Source organism: Oryx dammah, unplaced genomic scaffold, assembly GCF_014754425.2.
Source record: "Oryx dammah isolate SB20612 unplaced genomic scaffold, SCBI_Odam_1.1 HiC_scaffold_5, whole genome shotgun sequence".
In the NCBI taxonomy this organism is placed as follows: domain Eukaryota; kingdom Metazoa; phylum Chordata; class Mammalia; order Artiodactyla; family Bovidae; genus Oryx; species Oryx dammah.
This window is the reverse complement of record NW_024070189.1, coordinates 96,031,291-96,055,661: the sequence shown is the minus strand read 5'-3', so window position 1 is coordinate 96,055,661 and position 24,371 is coordinate 96,031,291. Positions and strand designations below refer to the sequence as shown.

The 24,371-nt window shown below is 43.5% G+C and overlaps 1 protein-coding gene and 1 pseudogene across 1 annotated transcript in view; one reads left to right on the top strand and one right to left on the bottom strand.

The window, feature by feature from the left end:
* Positions 1–772: 772 nt before the first annotated feature.
* Positions 773–3,528, top strand: LOC120864602 (annotated as a pseudogene).
* Positions 3,529–5,616: 2,088 nt separating this feature from the next.
* The window catches only part of LOC120864601 (mucin-16-like), a 109,588-nt gene continuing 90,833 nt past the window's right edge, over positions 5,617–24,371 (bottom strand). The window contains 13 exon segments of the mRNA XM_040241643.1: positions 5,617–6,969; positions 9,853–9,932; positions 10,162–10,203; positions 12,601–12,767; positions 14,208–14,275; positions 15,213–15,376; positions 18,115–18,263; positions 19,281–19,348; positions 20,069–20,199; positions 22,317–22,489; positions 22,651–22,718; positions 22,819–22,940; positions 24,082–24,147. Of these exon segments, the coding sequence (XP_040097577.1) occupies positions 6,862–6,969; positions 9,853–9,932; positions 10,162–10,203; positions 12,601–12,767; positions 14,208–14,275; positions 15,213–15,376; positions 18,115–18,263; positions 19,281–19,348; positions 20,069–20,199; positions 22,317–22,489; positions 22,651–22,718; positions 22,819–22,940; positions 24,082–24,147 (1,406 nt within the window). The 3' untranslated portion in view covers positions 5,617–6,861.

Genomic DNA, 24,371 nt, shown 5'->3' with positions numbered 1-24,371 from the left:
AGAATTATGTTATTGTACCAGATTTTAAAAAGAAACAAGGTAACCCATGCTTCAAATGTATTGCTCCTCAAAATTTTCACCAAATTTACTTTCTTATATATGATATAATGTTCAGTGTTTGCAAAATAGTTCACTTGGAAACATATTAATAAGCTCTCTATATAAATATCACCATTTTGGTGAGTGCTCTTGTGGAGTACTTGGTATATTCAATTAAACAATTCACACGTGATAGAAAAAAAACCTATGCTTTTGCTATAAATTGTAAAAGTGTAGCTGAAGCATTTTTAATAAATATAAAATCATTAACAAAGAGATCTGGAGAAGGCAATGGCACCCCACTCCAGTACTCTTGCCTGGAAAATCCCATGGATGGAGGAGCCTGGAAAGCTGCAGTCCATGGGGTCGCTGAGGGTCGGACACGACTGAGCAAATTCCCTTTCACTTTTCACTTTCATGCATTGGAGAAGGAAATGGCAACCCACTCCAGTGTCCTTGCCTGGAGAATCCCAGGGACTGGGAAGCCTGGTGGGCTGCCGTCTATGGGGTCGCACAGAGTCGGACACAACTGAAGCGACTTAGCAGTAACAAAGAGATCATTAATACTTCCTTCTTGTTTTTTTGCAGAAGTCAGAAGGCAGAGAGAATCTGGGAAGGTAAAGAGGATAGTCCCTGTGGAGAAAATGTCAACCTTATTCCAAATCGCAGTCCGAACAAGAAAACTCTTATCAGAGTAAGACCACGGGGACACAAAGTATGTGGAAAAGACCTCATGCATCATTCCTCCCATAATAGATCCACCAGAAGTCACACCGGACACAAGCCATACGAGTATCAGGAAAATGGAGAGAATAAATGCAATGTATGTGGGAAAGCCTTTAGTTACCTGCAGTGTTTTGAAAAACATAAATTACAGTGGAGAAAAAACCTATACATGTAAGAAATGTAGGAAAGCCTTCATATGGCTCAGAACTTTGCAAAGACACATGCTAACACATAGTGGGATGCCTCTTATAAGTGCAAAGGCTGTGGGAAAACTTAAAGTTCTTCAGCTTCACTTCAGATACATGAAAGGACCCTCGCTGGGGAGAAACCTTATAAATGTAAACATGGTGGAAAAGCCTATGGATATTATCAATCTTTCCGAACACAAAGGAGGACTCACACAGGAGAAAAATCCTATGAATGTAGAAAATGTAGTAAAGCATTCAGTTGTCTCAGTTCACCCTGAATACATGAAAAGACTCATACCAGAAAGAAACCTTATGACTGTAAACAATGCGGTAAAACCTTCAGGATATTACCCCTCCTTCAAAACACAAAAGAGTTCCCACAGGAGAGAAATGCTATGAATGTAAGTCATGTGGTAAGACTAAGTTCTAACATAGGTTTCCAAATACATAAAAGAAATAACAATGGAGAAAAACCCTACCAACGCAGAAAGCGTGGTAAAGCCTCCAGTTATCCCAGTTCTTTTCGGAAACATCAAAGAGTTCATACTGGGGAAAAACCTTATGAATGTAAGGAATGTGGAAAAGCCTTTAGAGCTCTTGCAAGCCTTCTCATGCACTTGATTACTCATACTGGAGTTGGACCTTATAAGTGTAAGCAGTGTGAGAAAGTGTTAATGAGAGGATAACAGGCAGGAAGGCCAGGGGTCTCCAAATGGAGGAAATAGCCTGCAAGTGCCAGACATTTTTTTTTCTCTTAAGCGGCAGGAGGAAACAAACTAGTGATATTTTTTTCCTTCTGTATACAAATTTAAAAGGAGGTTTCTCTTAAAATACTGTGTTGCCATAATGACACCTGGTTTCACCTGAAGTTAACTATTCTCAAACCTTGAGATAACCAATGCATTTTTTATGGAAATGTTTGTCTTAAGCTATGCTACTGTACTATGGATTTACCCCAAACTGTGTCTTCAAGTCTGTCCTGCCTAATGGCTCAGAACCTACTTAACAAACCAGTATGTTATACTCAAATATGGTTGCCTTAATCTATGTAAATGAAAATATTTGTATGGTAATCTGTCCTTCTACAAGATTCAAGTTAATCATTTTATGCCCAGGATGAACCATTTGGTGCCAAGATTATCCCAAAATGCATCTTATGGGTGAGGGGCCTGGTGCCATTCTGAGTTTTAAGACATTCCTTTCTTTTATTAACAGACTGCTAGTGACTATGTTCTTGCCTGGAGAATCCCAGGGACGGGGGAGCCTGGTGGGCTGCTGTCTATGGGGTTGCACAGAGTCAGACACGACTGAAGTGACTTAGCAGTGACTATACTCTTGCCTGGAAAATCCCATGGGTGGAGGAGTCTGGTGGGCTGCAGTCCATGACTGAGCGACTTCACTTTTCACTTTCATGCTTTGGAGAAGGAAATGGCAACCCATTCCAGTGTTCTTGCCTGGAGAATCCCAGGGACGGGGGAGCCTGGTGGGCTGCCATCTATGGGGTCCCACAGAGTCGAACACGACTGAAGTGACTTAGCAGCAGCAGCAGTGACTATATAACATCCAGCTGAAGACTAATGGGTGGGGGTACTATTTCTGCCCCCTTCTGACACCTATGTCAGAAGCTTTCTCTATCTCCTTTATACTTTAATTAAACTTTATTACACAAAGCTCAGAGTGATCAAGCCTCGTCTCTGGCCCCGGATTAAGTTCTCCTCCGGGGGCCAAGAATTCTGGTGTCTTTTTTCATTCAACAACAACCTTTCAGCTATTTCCCCCAGTTCATTTCAAATACACCAAAGGAGTCACACTGGAGAGAGACCCTATGAATGTAAACAGTGTGGCAAAACCTTCAAGTATTACCCCTCCTTTCAAAAACTTGAAAGAACCCACACTTGAGAGAAACCCTCTGAATATAGGGAGTGTGGAGGAGCTTTTAGTTGTTCAACCTCACTTTGAATACATGAAAGAACACACACTGGAGAGAAACTCTATGAATGTAACCAGTGTGGAAAAACCTGCAGAGATTATACTTCTGTAGAAATGCACAGAAGAATTCACATTCTACGAATATAAACAATGGAAAAGCCCTTGGATGTTGTCAAAGTTTTCGAAGACATGAGAGAAATCAGGCTGGAGAAAAACCCTATGAGTATAAAAAATGTCACAAATTGTTCAGGTGTCCCAGTTATCTTTGAACATGTGAAAGAACTCACACTAGAGAAAAACCCTATGAATGTAAACAATGCAGGAAAGGCTACAGAGGATACAGTTCCTTACAAAACCGTGAAAGGACTCGTACAGGAGAGAAATCCTATGCATGTACGGAATGTGGAAAAACTTTCAGGTGGTATCAGGGTTTTCAAAGACATGAGAGAACTCACACTGGACAGAAACCCTATGAATGTAAAGAATGCGGGAAAGCCTTCAATCATACCACTTCCTTCCGAAGGCATGAAAGGACTCATCTCACAGGGTAAAACCTTTCGACTGTAAAGAGTGTGGGCAAGACTTCAGTTGGTCTTCATCGTTAAATGTTAAAACTCCCACCAGAAATAATTACAAATGTGAGTAACATGAGAACTCATAGCTTGATGAAAATTAATCTGGGTATAACGTTCCAGAGCGCCGAAGAATTGATGCTTTTGAACTGTGGTGTTGGAGAAGACTCTTGAGAGTCCCTTGGACTGCAAGGAGACCCAACCAGTTCATCCTAAAGGAGATCAGTCCTGGGTGTTCATTGGAAGGACTGATGTTGAAGCTGAAACTCCAATGCTTTGGCCACCTGATGCGAAGAGCTGACTCACTGGAAAAGACCCTGATGCTGGGCAAGATTGAGGGCAGGAGGAGAAGGGGACGACAGAGGATGAGATGGTTGGATGGCATCACTGACTCAATGGACATGGGTTTGGGTGAACTCCGGGCATTGGTGATGGATAGGGAGGCCTGGCGTGCTGCGGTTCATGGGGTCACAAAGAGTCAGTCACGACTGAGCGACTGAACTGAACTGAATGTTCCAGAAAACTTTCAACCACAAAAGAATTGTTTTTAACAGGTTGCAAATATATTGGGTTTATCAAGCCTCTTTCTTAAACTACAGCACTAGAGTGTGAGTTTCTACTAGTTAGTTTTATACGTGAGTATTGGGGTGATATAATTCTGCAAGTCATCCTTCAGCAGCAGTTGTTCAGTTCCTCAGTCGTGTCCAGTTCTTTGCGACTGTAGCCCACTAGGCTCCTCTGTCCTTGGAATTTCCTAGGCAAGAATGCTGGAGTGTGTTGCTCCAGGGGATGTTCCCGACCCAGCAATCGTACCCGTGTCTCCTGTGACTCCTGCATTAGCGGGTGCATGCTTTCCCTGGGCCACCAGGGAAGCCAGTCAACAGTAGTACACGAGATTAAAAGGTAGTGCTTTTCCTTTGAATCAGTTAATATTTTCTCTCTCCATTTGAAAGTCTATTGGCTCCATGGTGAATTGAAATGTATATTGGATGCGTGTGTAGTCAGGTTTCATTTTTTATAATTTTATTCTGTATTCAGAAGCAACTGGAAAATGTGGTCATTTGTTGGGATTTTCCTACAGGATATCTGGATTCTGGACAATTCGTGGATGTCTTTATAGTCTGTTTTCTGTGTTTTATCTTTAACAACAAAGCTCCTTTTTTGAGACTTTCATGTGAATAATTGTTTTTATATTTGGACCTTTGCTTGTTGTCCTTCCTCTGACTGGTATTTGGTGAATAGATTTTGAGAAGAGAGACCTGTGGTGGGACAGATATCTGATTCTCTGTGTAATGTTAGAAACAAAATTTTCTAGCATCCATCCTATTTATGGTTCAAGGTTAGAATTCACTGATAGCCTTACTTGCATAGGATTTGGAAAGCAGAAGCAAACAAGGCATTAGTCAGAGTTTGGAGGCACCATACATGGAGACGCCCATATACGGGCTTCCCTTGTGGCTCAGCTGGTAAACAGTCCACCCGCAATGCAGGAGACCTGGGTTCAATCCCTGGGTTGGGAAGATCCCCTAGAGAAGGGAACAGCTACCCACTTCAGTATTCTGGCCTGGAGAACAGTCCATGGGGTCACAAGGAGTCGGACACAACTGAGTGACTTTCACTTGAGGATACTATCTTTTAGCCCATCATTTTGGATTCTTTGACCTTCCAGTCAAGAGTACCTCAAAACCACCACCAGTGTTTGGTTTCCATTTTTGTAGAGCTGTAGGTTTCCACTGATGTCTTCCCAAGATCCACATCAAAGATCCATCGGAGTTGGGATTTTTCTGTCACATCTCTTGTGTCCCCCAAGAAGCTACTTTGGATTTTACTGTTTGGGGGTATTGTCTGATTCCCCTCTTCTCTAGATTATATCCATTTAAAGTCTAAAGTGTTTAACAAACACCTTATGCTGTTAATGGTGCTAGCGAGGGTGTTTTCCTGATTCACCATGACATCTACAGTGATGCAGGGAGAAAACAAGGGAGTTTGTTTCTCTATCACATTGTACACTGGCTGCCTTCACCTGATCTTTTATTTATTTCTGAAAATAAACTCCTTCCTTGTGTTGGTGTGTCCTGTTCTTGTAGTTGACTATAATCTCTCAATATGTCTTAAATTATGTTTGCATGTAAGAAGTATGTGTTTGTTTTGTTTTTTTTTTGCCACAGGAATGCTTTGGTAGTTGTTTCATAGAAACATTTTATTAACTATTCTGTAACCCATCACTTGCTAACAAACACTGTGTTTTTAATTTCTTGAGAGGATATACGAAAATGACCCATTATAATTATCAATTTTCAGGTAAACTTTGTAATTTTCTTCCTTTGTTCATTATATTTTATGAGTCAAGATTATGTACATATGAATCCAGGTGTTTTTTCTGCCAGGAAATTCTTTTTTGTTGATTTTTAGTTTTGATTTTGGCCATGTAGCTAATTTCTTAATTGTTCTTAAAACCCAGAAGTTAAATCATGTGGGTTTTTTTTGTTTGTTTTTTGGCTGTGCTATACAGCATGCAGGATCTTAGTTCCTGGACCAGGGATTGAACCTGGGCCTTCTGCACGGGGAGAATGGAGTCCTAGTCACTGGACCACCAGGCAAGTCTGGGAGTTACAGTTTCTGAGAGTGAGGTATTAAACGGTAACAGAGCATCTGCCGTATTAGCATTATACCTGGGATGCTTCGATCAGCATGTTGGGGAGTCTCTGCTTTAACCTTTCAGTTGGATTCAGTGCAGAAAAAAAATGAAAAAAGGGACTGTCTTTATTTTTTCTCTCAGATCTTTCCCCTGAGTTTTATTCATCTTCAAATTCAAAGTAGACTCTATCTCTCTAGAGTTTGCTGCCACTCTGGGATTCAGTCTTCCCAGATACCAAGTCCCAGGGCTGACTGCAGAATCATGGCTGACCCACTCATTCCTCTTAGTCTATTTCCTACCTTGGAGGACCTGTGATGAAGGAGAGCAGTCAGTGAACATCCTGGTGAATCTGAACATCAGAGAATAAAGTAGTTCACAAGGAACGTGAGACTGCCAGGGCTTCGGGGAAGGGGGTGCAGAACATGGAGGAATAGAGATGGGGTGATGGCTGCCCAGGAGTCAAGGAGAGAGGTGTTCAGGGGGTGACTAGGAAGGTAAACCTCACATAAGTGGGATGTCGATTTTGTTCGTTAGCCACGTCTGTGCCTATTTCACCAATCCTGGTGTCCCTGAGGGTGTGAACCCATCAGACAGAAGTTGCAGTTGTCTTCAGGACAACGAAGGGGAGACCTTTTCTCTCAGTCCACTGTGAACCAGGTGGGGGCCAAGCCAAGAAAGGCCTGGAGGTTGTGTCTGACCAACGTGGTTTACTTCTGTTCCAGCCAACCTCGTCTGGAACCTGTCTGGGAAAAGGGGACTTGCGCAGGTATCACTCCAGCTTCCTCAGGTCCAGGTGTGGCAGGTAGTAGCCCATGCTCTCGGGCTGTAGTTGCTGAACCTCATAGTCTGCCTCCTTCTTCCGCTGGTGGACTCTGACCTGCGAGGGTGAACAGAGGGCTCAGAATGGACCAGTTGTCTAGTCAACTGCGGGAGGCTACGGGTGAAGGACACGGCTGCAACCACAGACATCTGCTGTTCCTGTGTATCTCTCTTCCCGTTTTCTCTTAATTTTCTCTCAGCCTCTCCTTTCCCCCTCTTTCACCTCTTTTTCTTCTATCTTCCCTTTAACTCTCCATTTTTTTCCTACCATTTTCTCTCTGGTAGCCCCTTCATTTTTTAATCTTTTAAAAAAATTTGTTTTTTTGTTTCTTTTTTCTGATATCCCCTTCATATCTTGTCTCCTTCCCCTAACCCCGGCTTAACTGATATACAGTAAACTGCACATATTTTTAAAAAAATGTTTAAAGTTTATTAGAATTAGACATCTTTCAATGAATGAGTATGTAGTGGTTTTTTTTTTTTGCCATTTACTTGAAATGTGATCAGTAGTGTGCATGGTGGGTTCATTAGCTTTCAGCATCTGCTTGTAAACTTGGAATCAAATAACAGAAGGAATATATATTCTAAGTTATATATATACATTTAAAATTATTGGATCATGGTGGTCTAGCTGCTAAGTCGTGTCTTACTCTTTCGACCCCATGGACTGTAGCCTGCCAGACTGCTCAGTCTGTGGTGTTCTCCAGGCAAGAGTACTGGAGTGGGTTGCCATTTCCTTCTCCAGGGGATCTTCCTGACCCAGGGATTGAACCTCTCGGTCTCCTGCATTGCAGGCAGATTCTTTACTGACTGAGCTACAAGGGAAGCCCCTGTTGGACCATAATTGTTAATAAATACTGGTTGTCTATATATTAGTTATTTTATCAATCAGTTTTAGTAATATTAATACTGTCTTTAAAAATTTCCTGTACCTTTTTTCATACTCTGATCACTTAGTAATATGTGACAGTACTTTAAAAAATTATTTATTTATGGCTGTGCTTCGTCTTTGTTGCTGTGCATGGGATTTCTCTAGTTGCAGTGAGTGGGAGTTAGGGCTGCTCTCTAATTGCGGTGCATGGGCTTCTCATTGTGGTGGCTTCTCGCTGAAGCTCTTGAGCTCTAGAGTGCTGACTGAGTAGTTGTGGTACATGGGCTTAGTTGCTTTGCGGCATGTGGGATCTTCCCTGACCAGGGATTGGACCCATGTCCCCTGCATTGGCAGATGGATTGTTAACCACTGGACCACCAGGAAAAGTCCTGCAGCATTACTTTTTTAATCAACTCACTTTACTAAGGAAAATAAAAACGCTAAATATTTTAGCTTTTGAACAAAATCATGTAAGCTTTTACATTATTATGAAAAATTATATTATTCAATATTTTCTATACTGTAAAGATTATATAGACTTCAGCTTCTAGTAACACATCATCAAATAATTTGGACTAAATTTCTTATAAAAATAGCTAGAAAACTTAAGACAGAATGAAAAAAATGCCTATTTGAAACCTTTGAAGAACAAACAATGTTACTAGACTGGGATATATAAGATAATGGAGGCCCTGAGAAGGATCCTATTTGTAGGTAAACTGCATACATTTAAAGTGAATGATTTGATAAGTTTGGATTATAAACTTATTGAACCATCCCTGCAATCAAAATAAGGAATGCTCATTATTCCCCCAGTTTCCCTCATGTTCTTTTGTAATTCTTCTTCCCCTGCTGTTTACAAACACATTCTTATTCCCAGACAACCACTGATCTGATTTCTATCCTCAGAGATTAATTAGTATTTTCCAGAGTTTGTTTATAAATGGAATCCTACAATAAGTATTCTTTTTCATCTAACTTCTTTCATTCAGCATATTCAAATTCAAATTATTTTGAGATTTGTCATTGTATATGTTAATAATCCAGTATTATTGCTAAATAGTATTGAATTGTGTGAGTATACCACACTTTGTTTACCCATTCACCTGTTGATGGATTTCTTGGTTTGTTTCTCAGTTTTTGGCTAGTGCAAACATTATTATGAACATTTGTGTACAAGTCTTTGTATAGATATGTGTTTTAATTTCTCTTAGACAAATTCCTAGGAGGGAATGGTTGCACAGATATATGTAACTTTGAAAATTTATTTTTAATTGAAGTATAGTTGATTTACAATGTTGTGTTTGTTTCTGCTATACAGCAAAGTGACTTAGTTATACACATATATATATATAGATACTTTAAAAATATTCTTTTTTATATTATGGTTTATCTCAGGATACTGGATATAGTTCCTTGTGTTAAACAGTAAGGTTTTGTTGTTTATCCATTCTATATGTAATACTGTGTGACTACTAACCCCAATGTGACATTTACTTATTTTTATTGTAATTGCTCTACAGTGCTATGTTAGTTTTAGGCATGCAGCAAAGTGAATCAACTATATGCATACATATATCCACTCTTTTTTAGATTTCCTTCCCATTTAGCGGAGAAGGGAATGGCAACCCACTCCAGTATTCTTGCCTGGAGAATTCCATGGACAGAGGAGCTTGGCAGGGCTACAGTCTATGGGATCACAAAGAGTGGGACACGATTGAAGCAACTAACACTCACTTTCCCATTGAGGTCACCACAGAGCACCCAATGTAACTTTTAAAGATGCATCCAAGCTATTTTTCACCAGCACTATAGGAGAGTTCCAGTTGCTTCATATCTTCACCGACACTTGTTATCATCATTTTGATTTTAACCTTTCTCATGCATAATGGTGTCTCATTTATAACTTTCATTTACATTTCCCCAGTGACAAATGTTGTTAAGAAAAGGAAAAGGCAAACCCCTCACAGACTAGGAGAAAATATCTGCAAAACACATCCCCGCAGAGGACATGTCCTTATAATATATAAAAAGCTCTTACAACCTGATAGTAAGATGACAACAGCTTACCAGGAAAAAGCCGATCAGGCCCATGATGAGCACCAGGAGTCCTGCCAGGCAGATGAGGATGATGGCCCAGAAGGGGAGGTCTGGGGAGACAAGTCCTGGTGTGAGACACCATCTATCATTCCTCCAGGGCCCCTGCTTCTTCCCTCACCCTGCCCCCCTGCCCACCGACCCTGACTGTGCCCAAGTCCCAGTCTTGGGTTGACCAACTTTCATCATCATCCAATGCCCTGGGTATGAGGCTCTTTTCAATGAGGCAGAGAACCAGAATATTCCCTCTCCATCCTGGGCTACAGCATCTTTGAAGCTTACCAGAATTCTCAGTCACGACATCATTTCTGTTGGGAGAATACCCTGAAAGTGAATGAAATGGAGAATACATGTGAGTGTGTTTTACTTTTTTAAATAAAACTTTTCAAATATACAGACAAATAGAACCACATCATAAACACCCATCGTCTAGAAGTAACAATATTTATGTCACCCAGTTAAAACAATATTATTTGTTGTTTAGTCACTAAGTCGTGTCTGACTGTAACACCATGGACTGTAGCCCGCCAGGCTCCTATGGACAGAGAAGGTTGGCGGGCTACAGTCCGTGGGATTTTCTAGGCAAGAATACTGGAGTGGGTTGCCATTTCCTTCTCCAGGGGATCTTCCCCTCCCAGGGATTGAACCTGAGTCTCTTCCATTGGCAGACAGATTCTTTACCACTAAGCTGCCAAACAATATCATACCTAGTGGATAGGTATTTGGCTTCCCAGGTGACACTAGTGTAAAGAACTTGCCTGCCAATGCAGGAGATGGAAGTGATGGGGGTTCGATTCCTGCGTCAGGAAGATCCCCTGGAGAGGCTCTTGCCTGGAGAATCCCCCTGATAGAGGAGCCTGGTGGGCTATAATCCACAGAGTCGCAGAGTTGGACATGACTGAAATGACTTAATAAGCATGCATGTATGTATAACTTATTAACACTTGCCACATTTGTTTCATCCCATGCTGCTACTGCTGCTGCTAAGTCACTTCAGTCGTGTCCGACTCTGTGCGACCCCATAGACGGCAGCCCACCAGGCTCCGCCGTCCCTGGGATTCTCCAGGCAAGAACACTGGAGTGGGTTGCCATTTCCTTCTCCAATGCATGAAAGTGAAAAGTGAAAGTGAAGTCACTGAGTCGTGTCCAACTCTCAGTGACCCCATGGACTGCAGCACGACAGGCTCCTCCGTCCATGGGATTTTCCAGGCAAGAGTACTGGAGTGGGGTGCCATTGCCTTCTCCATAATTCTACTGAAATATTAAAGTCATGTAGACATAATGCTTCACCCCATTTTAGTTTGCATCACTGGAAAATGAGGATACTTTCTACATAATAACAAAGCCACAATCACACTACAAGAGTGTCATACCTCTGGGAATGGATGGATGACTGGTGATGGACTGAACTGTCTCATGCTAGTGGAGGGGAGAATGAGTCATAGGAGTTGACAAGACCTTGGGATCTCTCTAAATTTATAAACTCCTGCTCAAAAGCCCTCTGCCTATGAACACATTCACTCCCTTTTCCCTTTACTGAATTTTTTTTAATGCTTATTTTCCAGGATTCACCTAGACTGTAATTTCCTCTAGGAAGCCTTCTGATTACCACTCCTAAGTGTGGATTGGTTCACATCCAATAATTCATTGTTTTCAACTGCCTATTCTTGTTATTTCCAACTGCAACATAAACTATATGAGAAGTGATTGGCACTGACTAGGGGAAGGTTGTAGGCCCCCCTTGCTTGTACAACCTCTTCCTAGCCAAAATCTTTTTTCTTTTTAATTTTATTTATTTCTGATTTTAATTGAAGTATTCTTTTTAACTGGAGTAAAATTGCTTTACAATGTTGTATTAGTTTCTGCCTCACAATGAAATAAATCAACCATAAATATATGTATATGGCCCCCTCCCTCTTGGATCTTCCTTCCCATCTCTCCTCCCCAGGCAAATTCTTAAGATGTGCTGTGTGATATAAGCAGCAACAAGTGCCATTTTAAATTAAAATTAATTTTAATGAAGTAAAGTTTTAAAAAACCTGGTACTCTGTACTATTAAAATTCAGTAAGCATAAAAGCCAGTCACAATAAGTGAAAGTGAAAGTTGCTCAGTCATGTCTGACTCTTTGTGACTCCATGGCCTATATAGTCCATGGGATTCTCCAGGCCAGAATGTGGGAGTGGGTAGCCTTTTCCTTCTCCAAGGGATCTTCCCAACCCAGGGATTGAACCCAGGTCTCCTGCATTGTGGTGGACTCTTTACCAGCTGAGCCACCAGGGAAATTCAAGAATACTGGAGTAGGTAGTCTACCCTACCCCTTATCCAGCAGATCTTCCCGACCCGAGAATCAAACGGGGTCTTCTGTGTTGCAGGCAGATTCTTTACCAACTGAGCTATCAGGGAAGTCCTCAGTCACAATAATCATACTTCAAATATACTCAGGAATCTTATGTGATGTATGCTCTGGACAGTACAGATATAGGACATTTCCATCATTAAGAAATTTCTACTGCATTATGCTGTCTAGGAGAGATGGCAAGTGTCTCCTGTGTCCCATTGGGTATCATTTCTTCTCCCTCAGTGATGGGAGACTGTGCCACCTCTGCCAGCCTGGGAAGGTTCAATGCTGACTCATCCTCAGGTCTCCAGACTCCCAGGAAAGCCCCCATGTGAGGAAGTTGGAAGCCCTCACTCCTGCCCCAATGATCAGGGAGTCTTACCATCCACAAGGAGACTGTTCCTGTCCAGGGTGAAATTCTGCAGCTGAGTGCCATTCTTGGTCAGACGCAGGAATTCCTCATAGATGACAACTCGGTTCAGACTCCGAGCCAAAAACATGAAGTTACACTGAGCGTTTACCCCAGTGTGGTTGCTTGGAGGGACAGACCTGGAAAGATACCAGTATATGGAGTTCTACCCCAATTCTAGGTTCTCTGCTGGCCCTGTCCAGGAGAACTTTCTGCAATGATGTAAACATTTGTGTCTGCAGTATCCAGTGCAGTCATTATTTGCCCCTTGTTACCAAGCACTTAAAATATGGCTACTGTGGGACTTCCCTGGTGGTCCAGTGCCTAAGACTCTGTGCTCCCAATGCAGGGTGCCTGCGTTCAATCCCGGGTCAGGGAATCAGATCCCATATGCCACAACTCAGAGTCTGCATGCCACAACTAAAACAGATTCCGCATGCTGCAATTAAGACACGGCGGTGGCTCAGACGGTAAAGAATCTGCCTGCAATGTGGGAGACCCAGGTTCAACCCCTGGGTTGGGAAGATTCCCTGGAGAAGGGAATGGCAACCCACTCTAGTATTCTTGCCTGGAGAATTCCATGGACAGTCAAATAATAAATATTAAAAAAAAGGGTTAATCTGCACATTATGAAAGCAAACCAGAAAGAAAGAAATCAAAGTTGCCTCAAAAAGAAACATGACTAGTGTTAAGTGAGAAACTAAATGTCTCATTTTATTTAATTGGATTAATTTATAAATAAATAAGCACAACGAGAACATTTTGAAATGCTGGAGTAAGGACTCCCGAAAATCTGTAAAAACAATGAGAACACTGGTAAACATGGCCAAAATCAACTTTTCCAGAAGTCTGGAAATGAACCAAAGGCTGGCCACAAGCCAAGCAGCATTCAGGTAAGAAAAAAATGTTTGTATCTTGGGAAATGGAGTCAACGTTATGGCCTTATAGCTTGCACAGTTCTCATTCCACCCTCGCAAAGGACTCAGTAACTGTGAAAACCGTAAGGTTAGAACCAGTTGACTCACTAGCATGGGTCCTCCTCATTCTTCCCTCACTCCCATCCTTTAGCAAACAATTTCCTTTCTCCCTCTGGGGATTTACTCTTCTGGACAATAGGCATTCCATTTATATGAAATGTATGTAAATAGAATCACATGCTGTGTGGTCTTTTGTGACTGATCTCTTTCATTAGAACAGTGTTCTTTAAGAGGGAGGTGAATATAGGTATAATTATGACTGATTTCCATTGTTATACGGCAGAAAACTCATGTCCAAGTCTGCAACACCATGGACTGTGGCCCGGCCAGGCTCCTCTGCCCATGGGATTTCCAGGCAAGAATACTGGAGTGGGGTGCCATTTCCTCCTCCAGAGGTCGAACGGGTCTCTCCTGCAGCTCCTGCACTGGGGGGCAGATTCTTGACCACTGAGCCACCGGGGAAGCCCCAGTGTTCAGGTCACAGCTCTATATTCCTAGGGCTATCTTCCATAACAGCTAGGAACTGAAAGACTACAGCAGTGGGGACAGTTCTCAAGGACAGAGCGAGTCTCCAAAGTGATCAGCTCCTGAGCTGGAACTCACCTGAATGCTGAAACTTCACAGTCAGAAAAATGAGTCTTGAGGCTGCTGTTTTGGAAGAGCTGGTTGAGCTGAAAGTAGGGCAACATTTCCTAGGTCAGAATCCACGACTCTGTGGCACTGGAGAATGCCAATTAGCCAATGAGTGAGTACACTGCCCCATATATTTGTTTATTTATTTTTCTGTCGATCAAATGGTAAAGAATCCCTGCTCCCACTCCAGAGGACATGGGTTCAATCCCTGGTCAGGGAACAAAGACCCTGCATGCTGCACAGTGCAACCAAGAAAACAAAACAAAAAAGAAAAGAAAAACCAGCCCAGGTATGTACACCAAATCATGTCCTGTTCCAGGATATTACTTGGGCTAGTAATTGAACCCTTCAATGGCTGTCTCTTCATTTGTAAAATGCGAATAAGAACCTGTCTTTATGAACTATTAAAAAAAGAAGTCACCTTCTGGATAACCAACAAGGATCTACTGCATAACACAGGGAACTATACATAATATTTTATAATAACCTACAATTGAAGATAATCAGAAGAAGGATATATATATATGAATTGCTATGCTGTACATCTGGAACTAACCCAGTATTGAAAATCAACTATACTTCAATTAAAAAAAAATGTCCAGGGGACTTCCCCTGGTGGTCCAGTGGTTAAGAACTGCCTTCCAATGCAGGGGATACAGTTTTGATCCCTGGATGGGGAACTAAGATCCCATATGCTGCACGGCAACAAAGCCCACAGGCTTCAACCACTGAGCCCATGCACTCTGGAGCCCATGTGCCACAACTACAGATGTCTGCGTGCTGCAACGAAGACCCAGCACCACCAAAATAAAATAATAAAAAATAAATAAAATTTAGAAATGTCCAGATGCTAAACTGAAAAAAAAAAAAAAAGGTAAACGTGCACACTAAAAACAAAGGTCACCCTCTGACTCTTCAGTGTCCATAGGTCAGTCTCTGCAGAGGAACAGAGTAGGCACAGAAGCCCATTCTTACCGCATCCTCAATATTTCTCTTGTTTTTCTGGTATCTGGGAGTGTCTGGCTGATTCATGTCCTGAGAATAGAATAGGTTGGTGACAGTGAAATTTAGCTGGACTTTCTGGAAACTGGGACTGATCGTTGGTTGATCTGTTGGTAGGTGAATTGATGGCTCCACTTCTAGAATAAAAGGAAAGTGAAAGTTCCCATCAGGGGAAGTTTTCAACAAAGAAGTCATTAGAGTCAGTCTACTTATTCCTGGCACTGTGGACTGAGCTGGGTTTTTAAAAGTGGGTTACAGGAACTTCTCTGGTCCCCCAGTGGTTAAAGATCTGCCTTGCAATGCAGGGAGTAGGGATTTGACCCCTGGTCTGGGAACTAAGATCTCACATACCGTGGGGCAACTAAGCCCACTTGATGCAAAAGAGAAGCCAGTATGTTGCAACTAGAGAAAGCCTGTGTGTGCAATGAAGAAGACCCAGGGCAGCCCTTCCCCCCAAAAGTAGGCTACAATAAAAAAAGAATGAAATAATACATTTGCAGCAACGTGGATGGACATAGAGATTATCATACTAAGTGAAATAAATCAGAAAAAGAAAGACAAATCCCATATGATAGTACTGGTATGTGGAATCTAAAATATGATATAAATCAACATATCTATTAAACAAAACCAGGCTCACAAACATAGAAAACAGACTAGTAGCTGCCAAGGGGGAAGGAGATAGAGGAGGGAGGGAATGGGAGTTTGGGATTAGCAGAGGCAAGCTATTATATATAAAATGGATAAACCACAGGTCCTACTGTATAACACAAGGAACTATTAATATATTCAATTGTCTGTGACAAACTCTAATGGAAAAGAATATGAAAAAGGAAAACACATATGTGTGTATGTTCTTGTTGTTTAATCACTATGTCATGTCTGATTCTTTTGTGACACCATGGACTGCAGCCTTTCCAGGCTCCTCTGCCCATGGGATTTCCCAGGCAGGAATATTGGAGTGGGTTTTCATTTTCTTCTCCAGGGTCTTCTTAACCTAGGGATCAAAGCCATGTCTCCTGCATTGGCAGGCAGATTCTTTATCACTGAGCCACCTGGAAAGCCCATATATATGTATAACTGAATTGTTTTACTGTATTGAAGAGGGTAACACAACATTGTAAATCACCTGCACTTCAAGGAAAATTTTTTAAAAATCGGCTACTGAAGACCATCTGTCCACCTTGAATCCATTTGTCTGCCTGTCCAGCTGTCCACTAAGCATTGTGAGAGTTCACTAGGTTGTGGGGAAGAGGAGATTTCTCTGGAGCAGTTGGCAGATGTTGACCACTCCAGTGGGCATCCATCATCTTTGCTGATCTAGGTCCCTAATGTGTTTTTCTCCCTCTCCCCACTCATTGTCCTGGTAGAGGGCAATCGCCAGAGGACGAGCTTTCTAAAGGAGAACTCTGAGTGTGCCATGAGTGTGCCATGTTCCTCCCCAAACCATTCCAGTGCTCAGGAAAGTCTCTGCCCACATCTTTAGCCACAGTTGCCACCCATCTTATGTCAAGGTGTATGCTCCAGCCACACCAAACACCTTATATCCTCCTTCAATGACATGCTTTATCTTGTAGGTTACAGACACATGTGGCTCAACTCCCTACCTCTTCCCTTCAGCTAAGTCCTAGTCTCCTTCAGATCTGTTTCTTCATCACTTCCTCTAGAAAACTTTCCAAGAGAGAGCGGTATAATCCTTCTTTGGAATTCCCACAGACTTTTGAAATTCCTCTGTCATAGCAGCAATCACAATGTATCATCAGTGCCTATTTATTTTCATGGCATATACATTTAATGACTAAATGAATGAATCAACCGATGTATGACTCATAACTGCAGCCTAAGAAGGAAACCCAGGATCCTTCCCATTTTGGGTTAGAAAAACTGACATGTGAAATAATCATTCTGTTGGTTGCCATTGCTGGATTTTCTCTTCCTGTCTCCTGTTGGATGACATTGCCATGAATCATCAGCATGGGCTTCCAGAAAGCCTCTCCTTTTTCCTCTGCAGCCTCTATCCATGTCGCTCATACCCAGAAGCCCTATCCTTCACAAAACCATCTTTTGGACTTCCCTCATGGTCCAGTGGTTAAGATTCTGCCTGCCAATGCAGGGACCCCCTGGTCTGGAAAGATCCCACATGCTATGGGGCAACTAAACCCACATATACATCACAACTACTGAGCCCATGCTCTGGAGCCTGACAGCTACAACTACTGAAGTCCAAGAAGCCACCACACTGCCACTAGACAGTAGCCCCTGCTCACTGCAACTAGAGAAAGCCCACTCAGCAATGAAGACCCAGCACAGCCAAAAATAAATAAAATTTTTAAAAAGACTCAGAATATACAGTAGTCATGTACAGATGGAAGAATTGAACCATAAAGCAGGCTGAGCACCAAAGAATTGATGCTTTCGAACTGTGGTGCTGGAGAAGACTCTTGAGAGTCCCCTGGACAGCAAGGAAATCAAACCAGTCAACCTTAAAGGAAATCAACCCTGAATATTCACTGGAAGAACTGATGCTGAAGCTGAAGCTCCAATACTTTGGCCACCTGATGCGAAGAGCCGACTCATTGGAAGAGACCCTGATGCTGGGAAAGATTGAGGGCAAGAGGAGAAGGGGACGACAGAGGATGAGATGGTTCGATGGCATCACTGACTCAATGGACATGAGTTTGAGCAAACTCCAGGAGATGGTGAAGGATAGGGAAGCCTGGCATGCTGCCGTTTATGGGGTCATAAAATGTCAGTTGGACATGACTTAGCGACTGAACAACAACAAAAGAATTTTTAAAAACACCTTTTCCAGCACTCTATGTCCCTCACTCTATGGGGGGACATATCTGCCCAAACTCCCCACTCTGTGTCCCACCTGTCACATGCACATCTGTCAGCTGGTAGGTGGCACCCAGCCAGTGGGACGAGGCGTTCAGGGTCTTGTCTAGAAATACTCGCTTCACCACGCTGGAGTCCACTCTGGAGGAGAACTGGGCCTTGATGGTGACCGATATGGGATCCAACCTGGGAACAGAGACCATGGGATCGCAGCCAGCACCCAACACCAGCACTGTGTCCTGAGTTCCTGCTTTGTAGAGTCAAAGACTTAAGGGTAAGCACCGCAGTATCTGACTGCCTTCTTGCTCCAGGCAAGAGAAGAGACCCTGACCAAAAACAGAAAAGCTTCTAGGAGTTAAGAAGAGAAGCAATAACAGTAACAATAATGAATGTCTATCGTGGTCCTCTAAGAAGTGACTTCCACAGTCCTTCCCTATCACTCTGGTAGAAGCTATAATTATAATCTGTTGTTTAGTCACTAAGTCCTGTCCAACTCTTTGTGACCCCATGGACTGCAGCCCAATAGGCTCCTCTGTGGGATATTCCAGGCAAGAATACTGGAGTGGGTTGCCATGTCCTTCTCCAGGGGCTCTTCCTGACCCAGAGATCAAACCCAAGTCTCCTGCATTGGCAGGTGGATTCTTTACCACTTAGCCCCCAGGGAAGCCTATTTTTATAATTATCCCCATGTTAAAGACAAAAGAACTGAAATTATTAACTTTCAAAGTCAGCAGCATGTCCCATGAACCTCCCTCTCTGTAGTTTAGATATCCTAGGCCTCTACTCATCCTTCAGAGATGTGGGTTCAAACCCAACTTCTATGCCTCGGTTTCCCCATGTGAACGTGGGGGATGCACATATTGCATCTCTCATGCGAGAATGTTAAGCAAATGAAATGAGATGATCATGCATGAAAGCACTCAACAGGAAGCCTGGCCATGATAAATATTATTAGATTACTATTAGCTAGAAGTTGTATTTCCCAAGAAGGAGGTGGGTGCCGGGAGATGGTGGGTCCATGAGGGTAACCCTTTTTCTGTACCCCAAAGACCTAAGGAAGGAGATGGAAGGAGATGGTAAGTTGTCAGGGATGTGGGGAAGAATGGGCACCATGTCACTGACTTCCAGTCCAAGGATGTGTCAGCCAGTGCTCAGAGCCTTGAGCTGCCATCTCAGCCAATGCTTTCAGTCTCCTCAACTTACGTCAAGTTGGTGACCAGGCAGGAGAGGAATATGTCTTGTAGCTGGCTGCTTCTGTAGAGTTTGGTGACCTAGAATAAAGGGGAGGGAGGCTGGGTGAGATGGAGGTCTCTTGGGGCTGGAGGGGGCCACTGGAGCCAGAGAGGAACAAACATAGGTCTTGAAGCAAGGGAGACCTGAGTTCTGATCCTGGTTCTGTCCTTAACTCCACTGTGTGCCCTTAGGCACAATATTCCGTTTTCTGAGCCTCAATTTTCCCATCTGAAAAGTGGGGAGGCAGCTAGGGTACCAACTCTGGAATCTGAAATAACCTAGAACATGTAGGTAAAGGGAAGAGTTGAAACAATCACTTAATAGATGCCAGGCAGGACTTCTCTGGTGGTACAGTGGATAAGAATTCACCTGCCAAAGCAAGGGATATGTATTCGATCCCTGGTCAGGGAAGATTCCACATGCTGCAGAGCAGCTAAGACTATGCCACAACTACTGAACCCATGCTCTGGAGCCCAGGAGCCACAGCTACTGAAGCCTGTACACCGAGAGCCTGTGCTCCACAACGAGAGAAGCCACCGCAATGAAAAGCCCACGCACCATGACAAGGAGTAACCCCCGCTTGCCACAACTAGGGAAAGCCCGAGTGCAGCAATGAAGACCTAGCACAACCAAAAATAAAATATAATAATAATAAAAATGGAAGGGGAACAGCTTAGAAAAATAGATGCATGTCAGACTGAGGAATAAGAGGAGCACTCAGGGTAAGGAGAGATGGGAGGGGTGAGAAATACCCCCACCTTGTCACTGATGTCCCACAGCAGGGCGATGTACTCTGATGATGTGGGGTCTGCGTTGCTGAGATTCCAGTTGATGATGTGGAAATTTAGTTGGTATTCCTTCTGGATAGATAAACTCTGGGGTGCATAGCCTGGAGCCACAGAGAGGAAGAAAAGACAAAGACTCGGCTTTTAGCATAGAGACATGGTGGCCCAGGGGACACCCTACCTACCATCATAATCAAAATCAGGTTCATATGTTGGAGACTTTAGGGGCTCATGAATGGAAAGTCACCCCATAGAGGAGGCAAATTGGAATTTTATAAGAAATCTCCTGAGTTGAGCTTTTCTGCTTGAGCTTATGCTGTTCTTGCTTCCTAGAATGCTCTTCCACCCTCCTCTTTTCCAGGAAAACTCCTATTCCTACTTCAGGAGCCCATGGAGATGGAGCCCAATAAGAGCAGGACCTCATCTGTCTTGTTCTTGTCATGTCCAATGCCTAGTATAGTTTCAGGCACATAATATCCTCCTCCAGGAAGCACTGCTTGACTTGCCCTGCCCTTGCGCTCCCATGGCACCCTGTTAAATAAAAGTGTCTCTGCCTTTTCTGTGTCCCCAAGTAGTATTTTTTTAAGTTTATTTTTATTGAAGTGTAGTTGATTTACAATATTGTGTTAACTTCTACTGTGCACGCATGCGTGCTCAGTCGCCTCAGTTGTGTCTGACTTTTTGCGACCCTGTGAACTGTAGCCCACCAGGCTCCTCTGTCCACGGGATTCTCCAGGCAAGAATACTGGGTTGCCATGCCCTTCTCCAGAGGATCTTCCTGACCCAGGGATCGAACCCAGGTCTCCCTCATTGCAGGCAGAGTCTTTATTGCTGAGCCACCAGGGAAGCCCAATTTCTACTGTACAGCGCAGTAATTCAGTTATATATATATCTTTCACATTCTTTTCCATTATGGTTTATCCAAGGATATTGAATATGGTTCCCTGTGGTATAAACTAGGACCTTGTCGTTTACCCATTCTATATAGAATAGTTTGCATCTGCTAACCAGACTCCCACTGGATCTCTCCCCCATTCCCCTCCCCCTTGGCAACCATAAGTCTGTTCTCTGCGAGTCTGTTTCTGTTTCATGCATAGTTTCATTTGTGTCCTATTTTAGATTTCACATATAAGTTATATCATATGGTATTTGCCTTTGTCTTTCTGACTTACCTTACTTGTGTCCCTAAGTAATCTTTAATTCCCTTGATTATGACTTTTTCAGGAATAAAACTTCTGTATTCTATCTCCATGCCCAGAATATGGTTTGGTACAGAATGGTCACGCATATGATTTTGTTGAATGAATGAATGAGAATTGCAATGGATCCCCAAATATTAGGACTGAGATACTCAACTTTCATTTGTTCACTGATTCATTGTGTATTACAGTGTATCAACATATTAAGAACAGGATCCAGTGCCATGTTAAACAAACACTAATTCTGTAGAGTTGGACCATTAATTAATTGCTGTGAAGTGTGATAAGTGTTGGGCTTCCCAGGTGGTGCTAGTCAAAGAACCCGCCTGCCAATGCATAAGAGCCCTGGGTTCAATCCCTGGGTCTGGAAGATCCCCTGGAGGAGGGCATGGCAACCCACTCCAGTATTCTTGCCGGGAGAATCCCATGGACAGAGGAGCCTGGCAGGCTGCAGTCAATGGGGTCGCAAAGAGTCGGACATGACTGAAGCAACTAAGCATGCACGCATGTGATAAGTGTTGGTCTGGTCCTCAGCTAGGAACAAAGGGACCATGTTCAGCAGGGTTTCTCATCCTCAGAACTACTGAAATTTGAGGCTATATAATTCTTGGTGGTGAGGGTCTGCTGTGCATTGAAGTATATTGGTTACATTCTTGGCCTTTATCCACTAGATGCCAGGAGCACCCTCCCCTACTGTGGTAATCAAAAATGTCTCCAGACACTGCTGAGTATCTCTCAGTGGGGCAGAAATTACCTCCAGGTCAGAACCACTGCCATGGAAGAACCTTGCATTGAACTTCAGTCCCAAGAAATCCCATGGGTTAGACATTTTGGTTTTGAATGAAAATTCATTGACATTCATTTGGTCAAAGAATTTCATGCTATTTTCCTGGACTAACATCCCATGGAGGTTTGGAAGGTGCTCCCCAGATAGAACTTGGGCTGACTTGTTCAAGAGGAAATAAAATAGAGCAGGGACAAGTAGTGATCGCTGTTAATCCAAGTTCAGCATAAACACTCACCATTGATGAAGAGGCTGTCCTTGACCAGAGTGTAGAAGCCCAGCTGGGTGACACCATGGGTCAGTTGGCTCAGCTCCCAGTAAAGCTGCTCTATGTTCAGCCTGTGGCCCATGGGGTCAGGGTGGTAGGTGCAGACGACGTACACGCTGGTGGCTGCACCATCCTTCTCAGGTCTAGGGAGAGGGAGGTGGGAACTCAAGAGAGAGAGGTCTTAAAACCTCTGGGCGTGGGGCCCAGAAGAGGGAGAAGCAAGTGAGAGGTCAGTGGGAAGACTGAGAGAGGGGTGGACACCAAAAGTGGTCTTTACTGGCAAATACTCAGGAAAAGGTCTTACTTGAGGGAGATCAGTCTGCAACCTGAGTAGAAGGGGCCCAGGCTGCTCTTCTGGAACAAGGATCCAAGCTGGGGAGGTAGGAGAAAGATGATGAGCAGAAAAGAAGGCACTGGGGCAGAGGATACATGGGGGTGATCCCACCAGTGGTTGCTGGGACCGGCATCTCACCAGGTGATGCAGGATCATCTTGGTGGAGTTGAACATGGCGGAGCCATTGCTCATGTCTGATGAGTATGGAAGGTTGGAGATGGTGAAGTTAAGTGTGAGGGTCTTCAGGTTGTATCCCATAGCTGCAATAAGAGAGGGGATAGATGGTTATCACTGAGAGCTGACCTGGAACCCCATCAGACTTCCATATTCATTGTATTTGGTTGTCTTCCAGTAGCACTATCACCCACCAAGTCAAGACCAGTGTTATCTGTTCAGCTCCGCCTCCCTCATCTCCAGTTAATACCAGTTGTACTTGCAGAACAGTTCCTACATACATCCCCTCTCTCCATCCCTGTCGCAGCTCAGGTCTTACCTTCTCTGACCTGGACTGACACCCCAGCAGCCTCACTGGATGCCCTTACTAAAGGATGTTCTCTACACCGAACACTAGAAGAAATTTTCTTAAATAAAAACCTGACTCTTGTCACCACTGTTCTAAGACCACATGTGCCTCCCTATGGCCTTCAGAGTAAGTTCAACTTTTTTGACCTGGCACTCAAAGTCCTTCTTAATCTGGTTCTTGCCAACCTTTGAGCTTAATGTGTCCATTTACTTCATCTACACCAGGGTTTCCCTGGTGGCTCAGGCAGTAACGAATCTGCCTGAAATGCAGGAAACCCAGGTTCAGTCCTTGAGGCTGGAATAACCCCTGGAGAAGGGATAGCTACCCACTCCAGTATTCTTGCCTGGAGAATTCCATGGACAGAGGAGCCTGGTGGGCTAGAGTCCATGGGGTCACAAAGAGTCAGATGTGACTGGGCAACTAAGGGATCCATCTACTCCAGCTTAAGCTTTAAATGTCATGCAAACCAAATTCCTCTCAGTCCTCCCCATACGCTATGCTGTTTTTGACCACTGACATTTTTGCTCATGGAATCCCACCAGCCAGGAAAATTCTCATTCCTTGTTTGCCTGGATGGCTCTTACTTTTACTTAAAGACTCAGGTCATATGAAAGTTTCTCCAGAAAGCCTTTCCCTTCTAAGTGGTACCAGGGGCCTTTCCCCAAGACATACATTATAATAGTCTGTTAGTCTCACAAGAGTGGGGGCTCCATGAGGGCCAGCATCAGATTGAATTGTTGGTATAATCTTTGAGATAAGCATGATGGCCCTAAAGCCAGAACTGCACACCCTGGCCTCCCAGATTCTATGTTACAATTGGCTGGTGGATGTGTGGGGCTGGAGAGCTTCTCTTGGGAAGGAAAAGGGGCCTGTGATACCTGTGGTGGATTCCAGTTGCACAGGTGATGGTGAAGTAGGAAGGAACGTGGTAGCTGGTGCGGGAGCTGTGGAAAGGGGAGGTATAAGGGAGGAACACAGCCCACTCCCAGAGTTGGAGAAGCCCCCCAGGCTCACCTGGGCTGTATAAGTGGTTGTCCAAGGACAACCATTCATAGGTCTACCATTAATTAGTGAGAGCAAAGGAATCATTGTGTAAGTAGAGGGATGAATAAACTTGTGAATGAAATGAACCCAAGAGAGTGGGTAAACGAGAGAGAGACTGAACAAA